Source organism: Epinephelus fuscoguttatus, linkage group LG20 (genome assembly GCF_011397635.1).
Source record: "Epinephelus fuscoguttatus linkage group LG20, E.fuscoguttatus.final_Chr_v1".
NCBI classification, from domain to species: Eukaryota; Metazoa; Chordata; class Actinopteri; order Perciformes; family Serranidae; genus Epinephelus; species Epinephelus fuscoguttatus.
The window spans coordinates 12,296,906-12,311,529 of record NC_064771.1 but is presented as its reverse complement, the minus strand read 5'-3'; the positions used below and the strand labels follow the sequence as shown (position 1 = coordinate 12,311,529).

Below are 14,624 nucleotides of genomic sequence, written 5' to 3'. Positions count from 1 at the left end.
TGCTAACATTTGCTAAGTACAGCTGAGATGGATGGTAGTCTTTAGTTTTGAAGCGAAGTTTTGGCAAAATCAAAAATTTGACCTGGCTCTAGATGAAAAGTCTCTATACATCCTGAGAGAACATTGGAAAAGTCAAAGGAGTTGGAATTTTTAGATATTTCAGAGGATAAGTGACACATTTTGACCTCTTGGTGACGCTCAAGGAAAAGTCAGGAGATCACCGAAATCTGAGGGCGTTACCCTGTGGGGAGGCATTAATGTCTCTATTAAGTATTATGGAAACGCACCCAATTGCTGTGGAGATATTTCAATATCAGACAGACAGACAGAACATCGCCAGAGCGACACCACTAGCATGGTTAACAACACTTCTGTGGCAGCATATGCTTACATCAGCTTTTATATTTATTTCACTTACTGATACACACTACTGTACAGATGAAATGTACAAAATGAACAAGAGAGGAAATGCTGGAATGCTGATGAATGCAGAGGTCAGTGGTGGGCAGGGAGAGGGAGAGGAGAGAGGGAGAGGCACAATTCACACACATGGTTCTAGTTAGTGGATTCCCATTAAGGACAATGTGGTCTGGAAGAAACTTTACATTTCACAGTCTCAGGGCATTTTTAAGACACTTCTGCCCACTACTGAAAGGTCACTTTCAGTCATTTCATACACGGATAATACACACTGTGCAACTGAATAATACAAGAGGGAACAACAATGGAAAATTGGACTGGTGACAAGTGGAGGTTGATAGTGGTTTGAATTGAAATGTATTAGGCAGGGAAACAGAATGTCAAAGTCCACAACCGCCAGCCTGCTGTAAAAATGGGTTATAAAGTTGTGGTGATGGCTAGAAATCTTTGTCCTGTACTGTATTTGGTGGGGTTTTTTTGAGAGTCTCCTGGCTGGCGTATTGGAAATCAACTTCTGTGCAACAACTGTTGATTGAGAATACAACAAACAATTTGGCTTTCTTGACAATTTTAAGTAGACTTCTGTCTTTTTGTGACTGTAGACTGACTCTTTTGTCACAGCAATCCAATAAATGTCATCAGCTGTTAGCTAGCTAACCACAGTTGCAACACAGATACTCATAAAGTTGCTGCAAAACTAAAAATCAAATACCACGTATAAGTTCACTCTTAAATGTTTTACATAAAAGTCAAATCATTTAACTCAAGTGCCTAAATACTTTCTAACTACTGGTTACCAGATATGTAGCTGGTTTAGCTAACACACACGACGAAAAGGGGGCTAACAACCCAGTTGCCAGATAAAATGTTGGCATTGACAGTATATGCAAACCATAGATATGTTATATTTGTACGTTATAATGTTGTGGATACGTTGAAACTTTACATTTCAACAACACTGTGGTTAATATGTGTTAGGTTTAGTCTAGGGTGACCATATTTTGATTTCCAAAAAAGAGGACACGACATAGCCTACTTAAATGATACTCGCAGTTTACTCAAAGATGCCTTATAATTTTAATATATTTAAAATTTATATGTATGCATAGAAAATTCAGTTATATTACAAAATAATATCTCTCAAAGACAGAAATTCAGATAGGCCCCAATAGGGACACATACACACACTAGAGTGTGGCAATCCGAGCCTGACGGTACCCGACAGGCCGGGCCGGGTTTGGTCAAAAATGTAGCTATAAATTGTATTCGGGCTCGGGTCGGATTCAGTCAGCTTTCAGTGAAAATGTAGTGTAAAAATAAATAGAATCCTATTGTCTGTCCTGTTTATTGCTTGGGCACTGTTATTTACGTGACAACACCTGAACATAACACACACAGACACACATTGGCTATTTGTTTCTACCTCTCCCCTCGCTGGAAGTCTCGGACCTCCAGCCGCCCGCCTCCGCCTTGATTAAACGCTGAAAATAAAATAAAAGAGGGAGACAGGTTTGTCGTATTTTATCTTATTTTGTTATATTTCTCCCTCTCCCCTCGCTGGAAGCCTCGGACCTCCCGCCGCTCGCTCCCGTCTCAAACACGGAGGTCTCCCTCTCCGCAGCTGAGCACCCGGCCTGTAACCACTGTGTGACACAAACTCAGTGCTTAGGTCATTAAATAATGTCAGGCTCGGTTCGGGTTCGGACAGAAATATGCGGCCCGTGCTGCACTCTAACACACACACACACACAAACACACGGAAAACCGGACATTATCATCAGTTTATAAAAAAAAACCCCGGACGCCCCGGGACGCCCCAGACAGGACGTGAAAAGTGGACATGTCCGGGCAAAAGAGGACGTTTGGTCAGCCTAGTTAGTCACAAAAACCATGTGGGTATGGTTAGGAAAAGATCATGTTCGGCTTGAAGTACTCCGTTTGAGGAGCTTGATTCCAGCAGGAAAAGTGGCGACGTCTCGGTAAAAAAGCAATCAGTTTTTGGGCTACTATCATGGGAGGTGAGGCAGAGCTGTCTTAGTAAAAAAACAACTACTTTTTGTCCGCAGTCTTGGGGGGAAAAGCAACAATGTCTTTGTAAAATAACAATTTTTCATGCCTAAAAAGTTGCTGGAAAAACAGCAAGGGGTTGCTACAAAACACCCACATATGGTCCCTACAAAGATGCTGGAAACACAGCCATGATTCACTAAATCACAGCTGTTTGGGGTTTTTTTGGTCTCAAAAAGTGGTCTGTAGTAGTCTGCAGTTTGGCATAGGCCTAGGTGACACATCATCCACCATTCCCTCCACCACCTGGTGACAAAGTCAGCTTATATTACATCACTCTACAAACACTGATATGATAAGTATAAAATGTACAAATGTAATGTATTTGTGGTTTGCAGAAATGTACACTGCCAACATTTTCCTCTGGCAACTGGGCTGGAGCAGAGATTGAGACTCGTATTTGTGTGGGGCTCCATCTGCATGGATAACTCCACATAAGATAGTGAAAGTCTTGGGGGAAGGGAGGGATCCGGTGCCTTTGTGTCTGGGTTTCAAGTTCACTGTTTAAAAAACTCTCCTCTGCTTTTCCATGCCTGAATCCAGAGCATCATTAGATGGAAAAAGAAGCCTAAGCACTTTCACACTCAGATTCACGGAAAGTGAGAAAGCAAGGAAACCGTACCAAGGTATGTGGGAGTAGAGCTGATATGGCTTCTGGCTCTTATCTCATCTCAAACAACAAAATCACCTTAAGATTTGGAGTAAACTAAGACTTTGTTAATGTGAACCAGTCCAAACACAGGCCTTAGTTTGTCTCTGTTTGTAGATCAGGTGTCACAGTTGTTTTCAGTTTTTTGGATTTACACTATGTGCCTTTGTGTGAGTGTGTCTACGAGGGAGTTAAGCCTATGTTACTCCACCTTTGTATATGTTCATGTGTGTGTCGCTAACAGCCTGTTAAGTTGATGTTGGCACCAGATGAAAGGGCTCGCATGGTCTCACATACTTGCCCGTGAGGGGAGGTCCGGGGGCTAATCGCTATTTTAATATCAACTCTGTGGAGTTGTGGTCATGATAAACTACAGTCTGACACACAGAAACACACTAAACACAGATGTGGTGAGGCAGATAACACTGGGAACACACTTGAAGTAAATCACATTTGAAAATGCATTAGTATACATCCGTAACAACGGATGTCTTGAATTTACTACGTCCCTCCTTCATAAATCTGTTTACCCTAGCTGGGATTTCCCACAATTCACTGTGTCAGTGAGTTTAAGCAACAGACTTAAGAAATAACATAGAGTTAAGGATCTCATAGGAACTAGTATAGCATTGCAATTTCTGCTTACATAAAAAGCCTTCATGTTTTTAATGTATTAAAATGCAACTATCTAAAATAATACGTAGTTATAATTTTAAAGGAATAGTTCAACATTTTGGTAAATAGCTTGGATGAGATGATTGTTACTTACCTCTCATGGGTCTGTACATGAAGTATGAAGCTATTAGCTTAGCTTGGGAAAGTCCCAAACGCCAGATCAGGGGGTTAACAGCAAGTTTAAAAATACACTAAAACTCACTAATTAATTTATCTATTTTGTCTTATCCATACACAAATACAAAAATCTGTGGTTTTACAGGGAGTTACGTGCATATTTTTTTCATTTTTCAACAGCCAGGAGACGCTGGTGAGAAACAGTTACAGCACATAGGCCTAATTTAACCTAGCTTTATTAGCTAGTTAGCTAGCTAGAGCCAGGCTAGCTGTTTTCACAGTCAGTGACTGTGTATCATGGATGTATAAAGAGACCTGGATACAGCATTGGGCCCCATTCTTGCCTATGAAAGTTCAGCTCAGTGGCACATGAAGCCTAAATGGTTCAACTAACACCTATGAAATCACCTGGATGATCGGCGCTGCTTTCGCATTGTGCGGCCCATAAAGCAGGCGCACCAGAGACTTCAGCCACCCGAGCTGGTTTAGCACTCTGCTAACTTGTATAGAGATTAAATGATTCAATTGTGTGGCTCTTCGGGGCTTTCCCGATGGTATTGGACCAGTGGATTAAATCCCAATAGTGTAATAAGTCATTTCAAGTGGGTTGTGAAACTCCTGTCTACAGAAATCTGTCTCACAATGTAAGTTAATGGGGAAAAAGTATTTTTAGGCTCCAGATATTGCAATTCCACTGTTTGGCCACTACAAAAATTGTCTTCAAAGCCCGGCTGCCTCCCTGCTGTATAAAGTGAAGCCAAAATATTACGATTGCCCTCTGGTGGCTGGCTGCAGTATAGGTCAAAAACCCCTCATGCTGACAGATGGGACATGAAAAATTGAAGTAACATTACTTGTCAAATTATTTTTTCCCAAAGATGTTTTCTACATTATAGGTAGTTCTTACCATGCTAACGTATGTTCAAGTGTACACTTTTCTGAAAAGTCTGATTTTAATTAGTTATTTGATGCTATAAAAAGGGGGTGTGGTGACATGATTGACAGCTGTATGTGCCGGTTGGTGTGCCCGCAATTAAAGGTGCCGCTCGCTATTGGGTCAAATGGGTGTATGGGTGGGAAGTAGCTGAGCTACTGGGCAGACTCTAGCTCCAAAAGCACAAGATGGCAACGTCTGTATCCAGGATATTTCTATACTTGTCTATGCTTCCACTCTTTGTTCTAGCTCCATTCTTGACGTACAGACATGGGAGTGATACCAACTGCCTCATCTAACTCTTTGAAGGAAATGAATGAGCATCCCTAAAATGTCTAATTGTTTATTGTTCAATGTAAATGCTCAGATTAACCTGTAAATCCCACTCCGACTGTCATTTAGGACAAATCTGGTCTCAGTCAGCATCATAGTTTTCTATTGTGTTCCCAGTTTAAGCTACACAGGATTCAAACATGGTGCAAAAGAAAAAAAATCAACATGAAATACTCCAGTATACCTTTTGCATCTTGGTCTCATTAAAGGGAAGTTATATCAAAGAACATAAAATCATATGTACAATGAAGTCATAATTGTGAGACATTACACATTTTGCCCTTAATACAGCGTATAAATAGACAATACTTTTTACATAAGGCACAGTTATTAGTGGTGTGTGTGTTTTTCTCTCATAGCTGCTGCTCCCCAAATAGTATCTGAGCGTACACAGTGCCGCTACACGAGGCCTTGGTTTCCGGAATAGGCTTCACCAGATCCAGCTCTGCGTAGGTCAGATTCTCCTCCACTATCTTTGGCTGGAGATGGAGGAGAAAGAGGGTAGAGGGAAATCATGATGGTGAAGAGGGGGAGCAGGAGGTGGCAAGGGAGGGAAGTGGTATCAGTGGTTAGAAAATGATCTGCGAGATTGAGAGATTTTTATGTAGAACTCATCATTAATCTTAAACTTGAGATTGCTGTCAGTATATGAAACCAGAAATCTTTTAAACTGAATTAAAACTGAATGCTAAATTATACTTTATACAAAGAAAACTAGACTCCATAAAGTTTGACGTTTTCTTCTCTCCTTGGTTCCCTCTGCTTTACAGCGTTGGTTTGGTCAATGTGTGCAGGTTGTGTGCAGACGTCACCTTACAGGATTCTTGGTTTGAGGTTGCCAAAATTCAATTATCTCTTGCCGCATTTGGTGCCACAGAGTCACTTCATTCCAATGACAGTTTAAACCAAATTAAATTTGGGTTATGTGGCACGTTTTATGACATTTTCTGGTACTTTTGATTACAGGCATTCCTGTCTCATGCTGGGTGCTCTCCATTATATTTGGCACATAACAACAATAGCATGTCATTATGAATGCTTTGCTTGGTACGGTAGGTTTTAGGCAAAATGCAAGTGTTTTGTACCAAAGTGATATATGCCACATATATACATACAAACAAGGGTAAAAACAGGAGAAAACAATAATTGGGTAGATTCCTGATTATTTGGCAGCAATGATTAAGGTAAACAATGTATTAAAGAACATGCATAGAACTCACCAGCACTACTTTCCTCGGTTGTGGTTTTAAAAGTTTGGGTTTCCGTGTTTTGTCTCCAATGGGAGCTGCAAGGACAAAAGAAAAGTCAGTGGTTTTACAGTGATGTGTTTAGCAAATATAATTAATGTATATATTTATGTGTCCAACAAGAACCAGACCTCTTCTTCATAACCACAAACGTGACATGCACAGAGTGTTTAGACAGACACTAATACCAGTATAATAGGAAATGTTTCAAGGCCTTTAGTGATTCTTATATTTAAAATTCAATCCCACTTCTAAAGTAACTGGTCTTTTGAGTGGAGCCTTGAATAATGCACAAGAATGATTCACCTCTTTGGCTTGAAGCTGCATTGGTCTGTATTTTCATATTAACAATGGATCAAATAACTATGTGAGAGGGGTCACCTCCAGTGATAAACACACAAATAATGGTGCGTTCCATTTGCTCTGTCCTCTCCCAGTCAGATATTTCTACTGGAAGTGGGAGGAACCTCACCAACCCAAACTCAAAATCCAACATGGCTGCTTCAAACATCAACAGTAGCCAAAGCTGTAGTAATATTTGTTTATAAGCACTTCTGTCTTATTTGTGTCTCACATAAACAGTCCTACCCACAGTCCTGTCCAACTTCTATCTGTGGACATGCTGCTATTTTATGTTGTAACATACAGCATAACGCATTATCAACTGGTATTGCTAACAATGGCTCACCTAGCTAGATCTAGTTCTGCTAACCACACCAACTTGTTACTGGCTACTGGAACGCGATCAACTTGACGTCATTCCCAGCTCCGACCTCTCACTCCGAGGTAAATGGAATTCAGCATAATTATCACCCAACATCGTTTTAGTGTCATGTTTTAGTTTAATTTCTTACAAGTTTAAGGAAAAGTTTGTCATTTTGGGAAATACATTCTTATTCACTTTCTTCCTGAAACTAACACACTAACACAAGTTAAAGCCACCAGCCATTAGCTTAGCTTAGCTTAGCATGATACCAGGAAACAGGGAAGAACAGCTAGCCTGGCACTGTCCACCTTCCAGCGCCTCCAAAGCTCACTAATTAACATGTTATATATTGTTTGTTTCATCTGTACATAAACCAAAGTATAAAAGCAATAGTTCGCCTTTACACAAGGTGTATGTGGCGGACAATTTATCCAGTTCCTGGGTGTCCGCTGGTTGCCTGGCAACAGTCCAAATGGTTTGACATTTAACCGTCTGCAAAAAAACAAACTGATGTTTTTACACAGGTTTTTGTATTAGTTAGCTTTGGATGCCAATAAATTTTAATGTTGCTTGGTGTAGACTGGATGTGTAAGCAGGAAATGTTTGTTCACACATTCACCACAATGATCATCGTCTACCACTGGCCAGTCAGGGAGAAGATCGAAAACATCTCTTCCACTGAGAAAAGACTTCAGTGCCAATTCTTTGCTCTTCTTTTAGACATTGTTTTTTGGGGGGGGGGGGGCTGGATTTGAGCCTGGGCCGCCGTGGCAACAACCTTGTACATGGGGCGCCTGCTCTGTCCACTAAGCCACTGACGCCTCCTTTGCTTATCTTTCAATAAAGAAATACTCTCTAGTTCTGATATAACTGATGTTATCAAGCATCCATTCTAACTTCTTCAGGAGCCACCATTGTTGTTCTAACAGTTGCCTTTTCGTGTTGTCACACACACCTAAACCATGCCTGTAGCTACCAGTAGCTCCTCATTGGATGCTGATTGGTCGAAACCACTGGTGGTTTGCACACAAATGCGAGCCACCAGTAATGCAAACCTGTCAAGATGGTTGTGATATTGCAAGATACCGGCAGCTGCTTTCCCCTGAGTGGCCAAAAAACCCAACAACTAATACCGCTTCAAACAGCTGCAGTATCAGTATCAGTTGCACCAAACAGCAACATTCAACAGGGTCAGCCCTAAGATATTTTAAACTTTCCAAACAGCAGTATTTCCTTTTCAAAACATCAGCAGTGAGTTGGGAGGAAATTTAAGGATTTGGGAGCTCTGCCACATCATGATGATCATTGGGACGGTGCTGAACTCAAAATAACTTTCAAAACATTTTTTGCTCTCAGTGAAAAAAGATACATGGCATTCCACGTTACAACATAACTCTGAAGTTTACATGTGAAAGTGGTTGATGTTGACCTCAAATGCGGGCATGTTCATGTTGGGAAAGCCAAGCAGAACAAAATAAACCAAGAGTAAGAGTAAGTAGATGTGCAATAAATAAGCTACTTATGACAAAACTGTAGGTTTGAATGCACCCAGGGACTCTTATTTACCTTTTGCCGGTATCTCTGGTGGTATCTCCTCTTGGTAGTCTCTGCTCCTTTTCTTCCTGTACCTCCTCTCCTTCTTAGGCAGAGCAGGAGATACACTGACCACACTGGTGACTGTTTCTCCTGAGCTGGATTGAGATCAGATTATCAGAGGTTCAGTGCAGTTGAGAACATCTGAATGTTTGTTAGCTTTTGTGGCTATTGTTGGAGGCTGTGTCGTCCTAAAACCTTACCTGTTCTGTGGGCTTTTGACCAAGTGGTAATTATCTGCAGAGATATGACACACTTAGAAACATAATAACAGATGTGGAGACAACAGGTATTGTACTTTAGGGGAGGAGTTGTAGAGAGAAAACATGGAGAAAATAATAGAAACAGGATATGATGTTGCTGCTAACCTTTTAACCTCTGCTTCCTCTGTATGTACTGACAGGTTACTGTCACTGTGAACATGCACATACACAGCAAACCCACTGAGCAGATCAGCACTGCACACAGGTACACATCTGAAACACAGAAACATGTACACACACATCAGCCTCAGGCTTATTGCTTCACTGTACACAAAAATCTTAAGGAAAAAAAGAAGTACATGTTTTGCAGAGCTATTTAAGGCACTGCACTATATCCTTTGGGTTGGGCTATTTTTGCCTGCCAAGGACGATACAGTGCCAGTTCACCACAAACACACACACACACACACACACACACACACACACACTCAAACACACTAAAAATATGACGATTTACCTTCAAACAAGCTCCACAGGCTTTCTTTGGCCTTGGTGGCCGGTAGGACGTGCACTACACGGAGAAAGAAAGAGAAGAGAGCATGTAAAGTCCGTAGTCATCACTGTGGCCTCCCTGCCGCCTGATTACACGCTGGCTGGAGTTTAAATACAGCTAATTGTAGGAAGACAACGAGCTGAGGTCGGCCTCCTCCCTCCCTGATCCCGTTTCTGAATCACTGTCCAGAGGGATCAGCCTTAACCTTTGCTGGATGAATTAATGCAAACGTTTGATTAAGAGTTATGCATCATAGTAAACATTTACCTCACATCCACCCATGCTCCGACCGATAACCTCTCTCTCAGCATTATAATAAACTGTTGTGGTAAAACAAAGTAACCTGTGCCGATTAAGTGGCTGGATGTACCACCTTAGACTTTTTTTTTCTTTTTGGGACATCAACAACATGGATAACAAAATGCTGCAAGGAACATTCAGATCCCTGTCCATTTGTTTCACAAGCAGTAGAACATTTCAAGTTTGAAATGGCAGGAAGTCAAATTTACTGGTTCTGCCTGAGACAATAGAGAATAACAAGACACATATAATCAACTGACATGTGAGGACACCTCAAAAGTGAAGCCGTGCCCATAACAGTTATGTTGCTACACCTTTTTTGCTTTTATTTTATAGTCAGTATTGAGGGAGAACAGAAAACAATGTGAGAGAGGTATGGCACGAGGTAAAGGTCCTCTGCCAGGAATCGAACCATGTACGTTGCATGTGAGAAGTAGTCCGAACAACTACCTGGGCTACCAGGGGGCAAATTTGCATTTCCTAGGATAGCGAATCCATGACCTGCCCTACTCTGCCTTCCTCTGCCTCTGACTGGCTTACCCTGACATTCTTACCCTAATCAATCTTACACCTCTTGCCAAAACCTAACCAATCCAACCAATGAAGGAAATGAGTACTAGCCAACAAGTACTAGCCATTAAGAGGGAGAACAGGATGGGTCAAGCCTTTGCTATCCTATGAAATGCAAATTGAACCCAGTCTTACTGGGCAGTCGTCGAAATCCAACACTTGGGCAGTGACTTGCGGCGTCAGAAACCAACGGAAAAGGCGTCCTTTAATATCAGCATGATACGCGGACAGTTGCTGTTATTGTTTATTGGCACCCAGCGGTGTCAGAGGGGAACTCGGCAGGACAAGGACGAAAGTTAAGGTGGCGAAAGTTCGAATGGGTGCAGGCAGGAGGGGTAGTGGATGGGTCCAACAAACACTGACTGTGACCCGAGATAGTGGTGTTTGCGTCCCCTAAGATTTTTAAGCCAAAACCTTTTTTCCTAAACCCAACCATGTGTGTTTGTTGTTGAAGGAAAAAAAACATCAATTTACGGTGTTGTACTGACGTAGTGTGATATGTATGCACATATGTATGTGAGACTGTATAGAAACGACAAATTTCCTGTGATGATGGAAGTGTATCTTGAAAGAAGAGAACTTGACACGGTGTCCCAGAACGTCAACAACCTACACACCCAGGGTACCTTGCACATCGCATGTGGACGTGGAAAGTCCATGACCAAAACGTCAATATGTGACGAGGTCGGAGTGAGAATGTGTTGGCAAATTCGGGGACACCCCATAACAATGGGTCCTTGACTCGAGACAAAGGAAGACTAACACTGACTTTTTATTTTAAGTTAGCTGCCACTGATGTGGCCAGTTTAATTGACTGTTGCTGGCAGATTTTTGTGAGATGTAGCTAACTATTTAGTTATTGCTAACTCTACGAACACCTCTGGTTGACTTTTTAATGTCCTGGGTGGCAAAAAAGAGGTTAAAATGCTGCAAAAGATCTTAAATATACATTTGATGGCTACACACAGAATATGGTATTTGATAACTCAGTTGTGGTGCAGAGCAGACTAAAGTTTACAGCAGTAAAGTTAGCATGCTCAATTAATGATCCCTATAAGTCATCGACATAAAGGAGCAGAATTGTTTTTGTATTTAAGTAAATTAGCACTATAATTACAGGGTCATAAGAAAAAATATTAAACTGCTTGACAGTCCGACCATACTTAATTACAGTTGCTAAGCACTGACTGGATGATCAGTGTTTGAGGGAGGGATTCAGCAAACAGTCTGTTCATACAAACTTAAAAGTGCACACCAAAATAAGAACGAAGAGATACTCATTAAAATGATTCTGAATTAGTCTTTTTAGCATCACCATATCTGATATAGGTATGACTTACTGGACATCCCAGCATAGAGAAGATAACTGCTACACCCCCAAAATCAAATATGAGCACCAATGGGGAATCAATGGCATGTGAATGCAGCTCTAATCTGTGTAATGAGAATCCCAGCTATGTGCTGCTCGGGTCCCAAATATCTGAGAAAATATGTTTCCCATACTCAACCTGAAATCTCACCCCACACACTCACTCATTTCTCCACCCTATCTGACCACAGTAGTCTTAACACCGCTGTACTCTTGCTGAGCTGGTGGTAGGAAGCTCGTGAAGTGACACCCACCAGGGTATCTTGAAATACCCCAAACCACCAGCAGCTGACGACAGGCAGGCTCGCCACGCCGGCTGGAGACTTTCCCACAGGCAGACTGGCTGTGCTGCGTGCTGACTGACTGACTGACTGTCTACAAGCAGGCTTCAGAGGATTCAAAAACTATCTCTACAGCAGACACTATGACATGGATCCTCCCTGCATGTATTTTCACAAATTTTTTTTTTAATCTGTTCCTTTTGGAATTGAATTTCTGCAGCAGTATTAAAGTAAATGTGCACTAAATCAACATAATTTCCTTCATCCGTTGCTGAATAGAAGGAGGAAAGGGTATTTTCTGTTGGTTCTGGGGAAATAGACACATGAAACAGTGGATGCACACCAAAAGATTATTGAACACTTAGGACGACCTCCCAGTCGAATCTCGTTCAGCAGGGATTAAATTAAATTCACAGCCAGTGGCACAAAGCTGTGTGGAACAACCTAAGCATGAATTAAAAATGTCAAAGATCACATTAAGCAGTAGGATATTTACTTTAACTTAAAAACTAAATTTCACCACCAGCAATAACAGGGTACCCTTCTACCAAACAGCCGACTGCAAACAGTTTCTTTCACCAGTTCCCAGAGCACTGTGATAAGCCCGGTATACACTGTGTGATTTTGGGCTCTCCCACGCCGCACAGTGAGAGAGGTTCAAGTATGGCCATTGTCACGGTCTTGTGATCAAAGTTAGGACCTACGTCTACTAACCTACCAACAGAAATGCAGCATGAAACAACAAACAGGCGCTATATCCAAACAAGCAGATGGATAGCAGCTCGCCATGGAGGCAAAACGCGCTAAAGGAAATGTGTGGGATTCCAGCAAACAGGAAAACCTTGTGGAGTTGTGGCAGCAGAAGCCTTGTATGATGTGTCCTCCAGCTCTTACAATGATCACATAAAGAAGGAGGTGAGCAACTTAGCAACTAGCAAACACACACAGACACAGTTGGAGAAGTAATAACCCGTGGAGCATCCTCAGTATGGGAAGCTGTCGCATTGTACGTAACAGCCTGCAATTCAGTAGGTGCTGTCATCATACAGTCAGCATACATCAAACTAGATGGTGTACCCAAGTTTAATAAATCATATATTATGCATATAGCTTGCACTAAACTTATAAGATTGCTAAAAGCTAAATGCCAGTTTAGGAAAGTAAACATACTAAGCAGCCGTATTAGCATTTTGCCCAAAAGGTGAATTTTCCGTAGAGTTCCTATAAGATCACTCTCTGCTGTTTACTGGAACTCAGTTATCATTTTTTAAAAATCCAGGTGCTTGACATTTTCACCTTGAAATATTTTCCTTAACCCTTTTCTCTACACTGTTGGTTGACAGGCTTTTATGGACCCAACAGTCCTCAGGCTGTTCTCCGTTGTGAAGATACCTTTGGATTCTGTCCCCATCTGTGAAACCACTAACCCTACACTGACCATATGTGACCTACATTCTGCTGTTTGAAAACACCGGCCTTAATCACATTTAAAGGCAAGGTAGACAAAAAAAAAAAGTGGAAGACTTGGTTGGGGATTATTAGGGGTTTTTTTGCCAAATATTGACCTTGTACATATGAGATGGTTTGCAGCTTAAATGGGTTAGGGCCGCACTAAATCAAAGCCTGTGCTTAATCTTAGATGAAATCAAATGTGTGGTGAAACACAGGATATCAGATTCACTCATCTGGTGAACTTGATGCTTGGGACTTTCAGACTTTCAAAAACTGCCACCAATCAAAAACAGAGAGCAAAATGACACTAACAGAGCTGATAATATGATAAAAGACGTAGTGTGGTTTGCTTTCCAAGGAGGAATTGATAGCAAATATACTGTTAGTCAGCAATGGAGAAAGAAATAATTGGTGGCATGTCATTATTACGACGGCTAATAATTTCGAAGCTCCATTAGCCTAGAAAATGTCTGACTGGAAACCTCTCTGTCCAACAGCTGGTTATTCCGAAAACAAACAGAAGCGTGTGGCTAATTAGCCTTCTCATAATTGTGAAGGTATGACCCTGCTCTGCCTCTGATTTACCTACCCTGATATTCTCAACTTAAACCTAATCAATCTCACTACTTATGCCTAAACTTACCCAACCCAACCAAAGCTCCTTTCACACATGCATTTCAAACCTCAGATTAACTAGACATTAACAGTTAAAGTTAAGGTTCCACTGATTGTCACACACCTGAGTGTGTGAAATTTGTTCTCTGCATTCGACCCATCCCCTGAAGGAGTGGGGAACAGCAACCGCAACAGCAGAAGCTATTTATTGTGCATTAGCTAAGTTTTCTTAACATAAACCAAATATTTTGTTCAGAATAACACAGGCAAAAATTAGTTCAAGCTTTAAAGTTCCTAGTGTTAGCTTGCAGCAGATGTTTGCAACAATGACCTTGCGATGTTACAATAACTTGTCAGCGGTCTACATTTGACTTTTATGTAATATGCAAAGCTTGTGTTAAAGGCATATTTTAGATAATAACACTATTTCTGTAATGTTCCCTTTTCCCTATTACCATCATTGCTCATGAAAATCTTAAAGCCACAGTGTGTGTTGTAGATAATAGTATCTATAGTACAACTACAGCAAATACAAACACT

General features: G+C 41.2%; 1 protein-coding gene across 1 annotated transcript in view; it reads right to left on the bottom strand.

The window, feature by feature from the left end:
- Nucleotides 1-387: 387 nt before the first annotated feature.
- Nucleotides 388-14,624, bottom strand: part of vstm4b (V-set and transmembrane domain containing 4b) — a 28,427-nt gene continuing 14,190 nt past the window's right edge. Inside the window, exons 3-8 of the mRNA XM_049563646.1 lie at nucleotides 9,462-9,515; nucleotides 9,110-9,217; nucleotides 8,945-8,978; nucleotides 8,715-8,839; nucleotides 6,416-6,480; nucleotides 388-5,674 (exon numbers count right to left, since the gene is read on the bottom strand). Coding sequence (XP_049419603.1) covers nucleotides 5,549-5,674; nucleotides 6,416-6,480; nucleotides 8,715-8,839; nucleotides 8,945-8,978; nucleotides 9,110-9,217; nucleotides 9,462-9,515 — 512 coding nt within the window. The 3' untranslated portion in view covers nucleotides 388-5,548. The remainder of the gene's footprint in view (nucleotides 5,675-6,415; nucleotides 6,481-8,714; nucleotides 8,840-8,944; nucleotides 8,979-9,109; nucleotides 9,218-9,461; nucleotides 9,516-14,624) is intronic.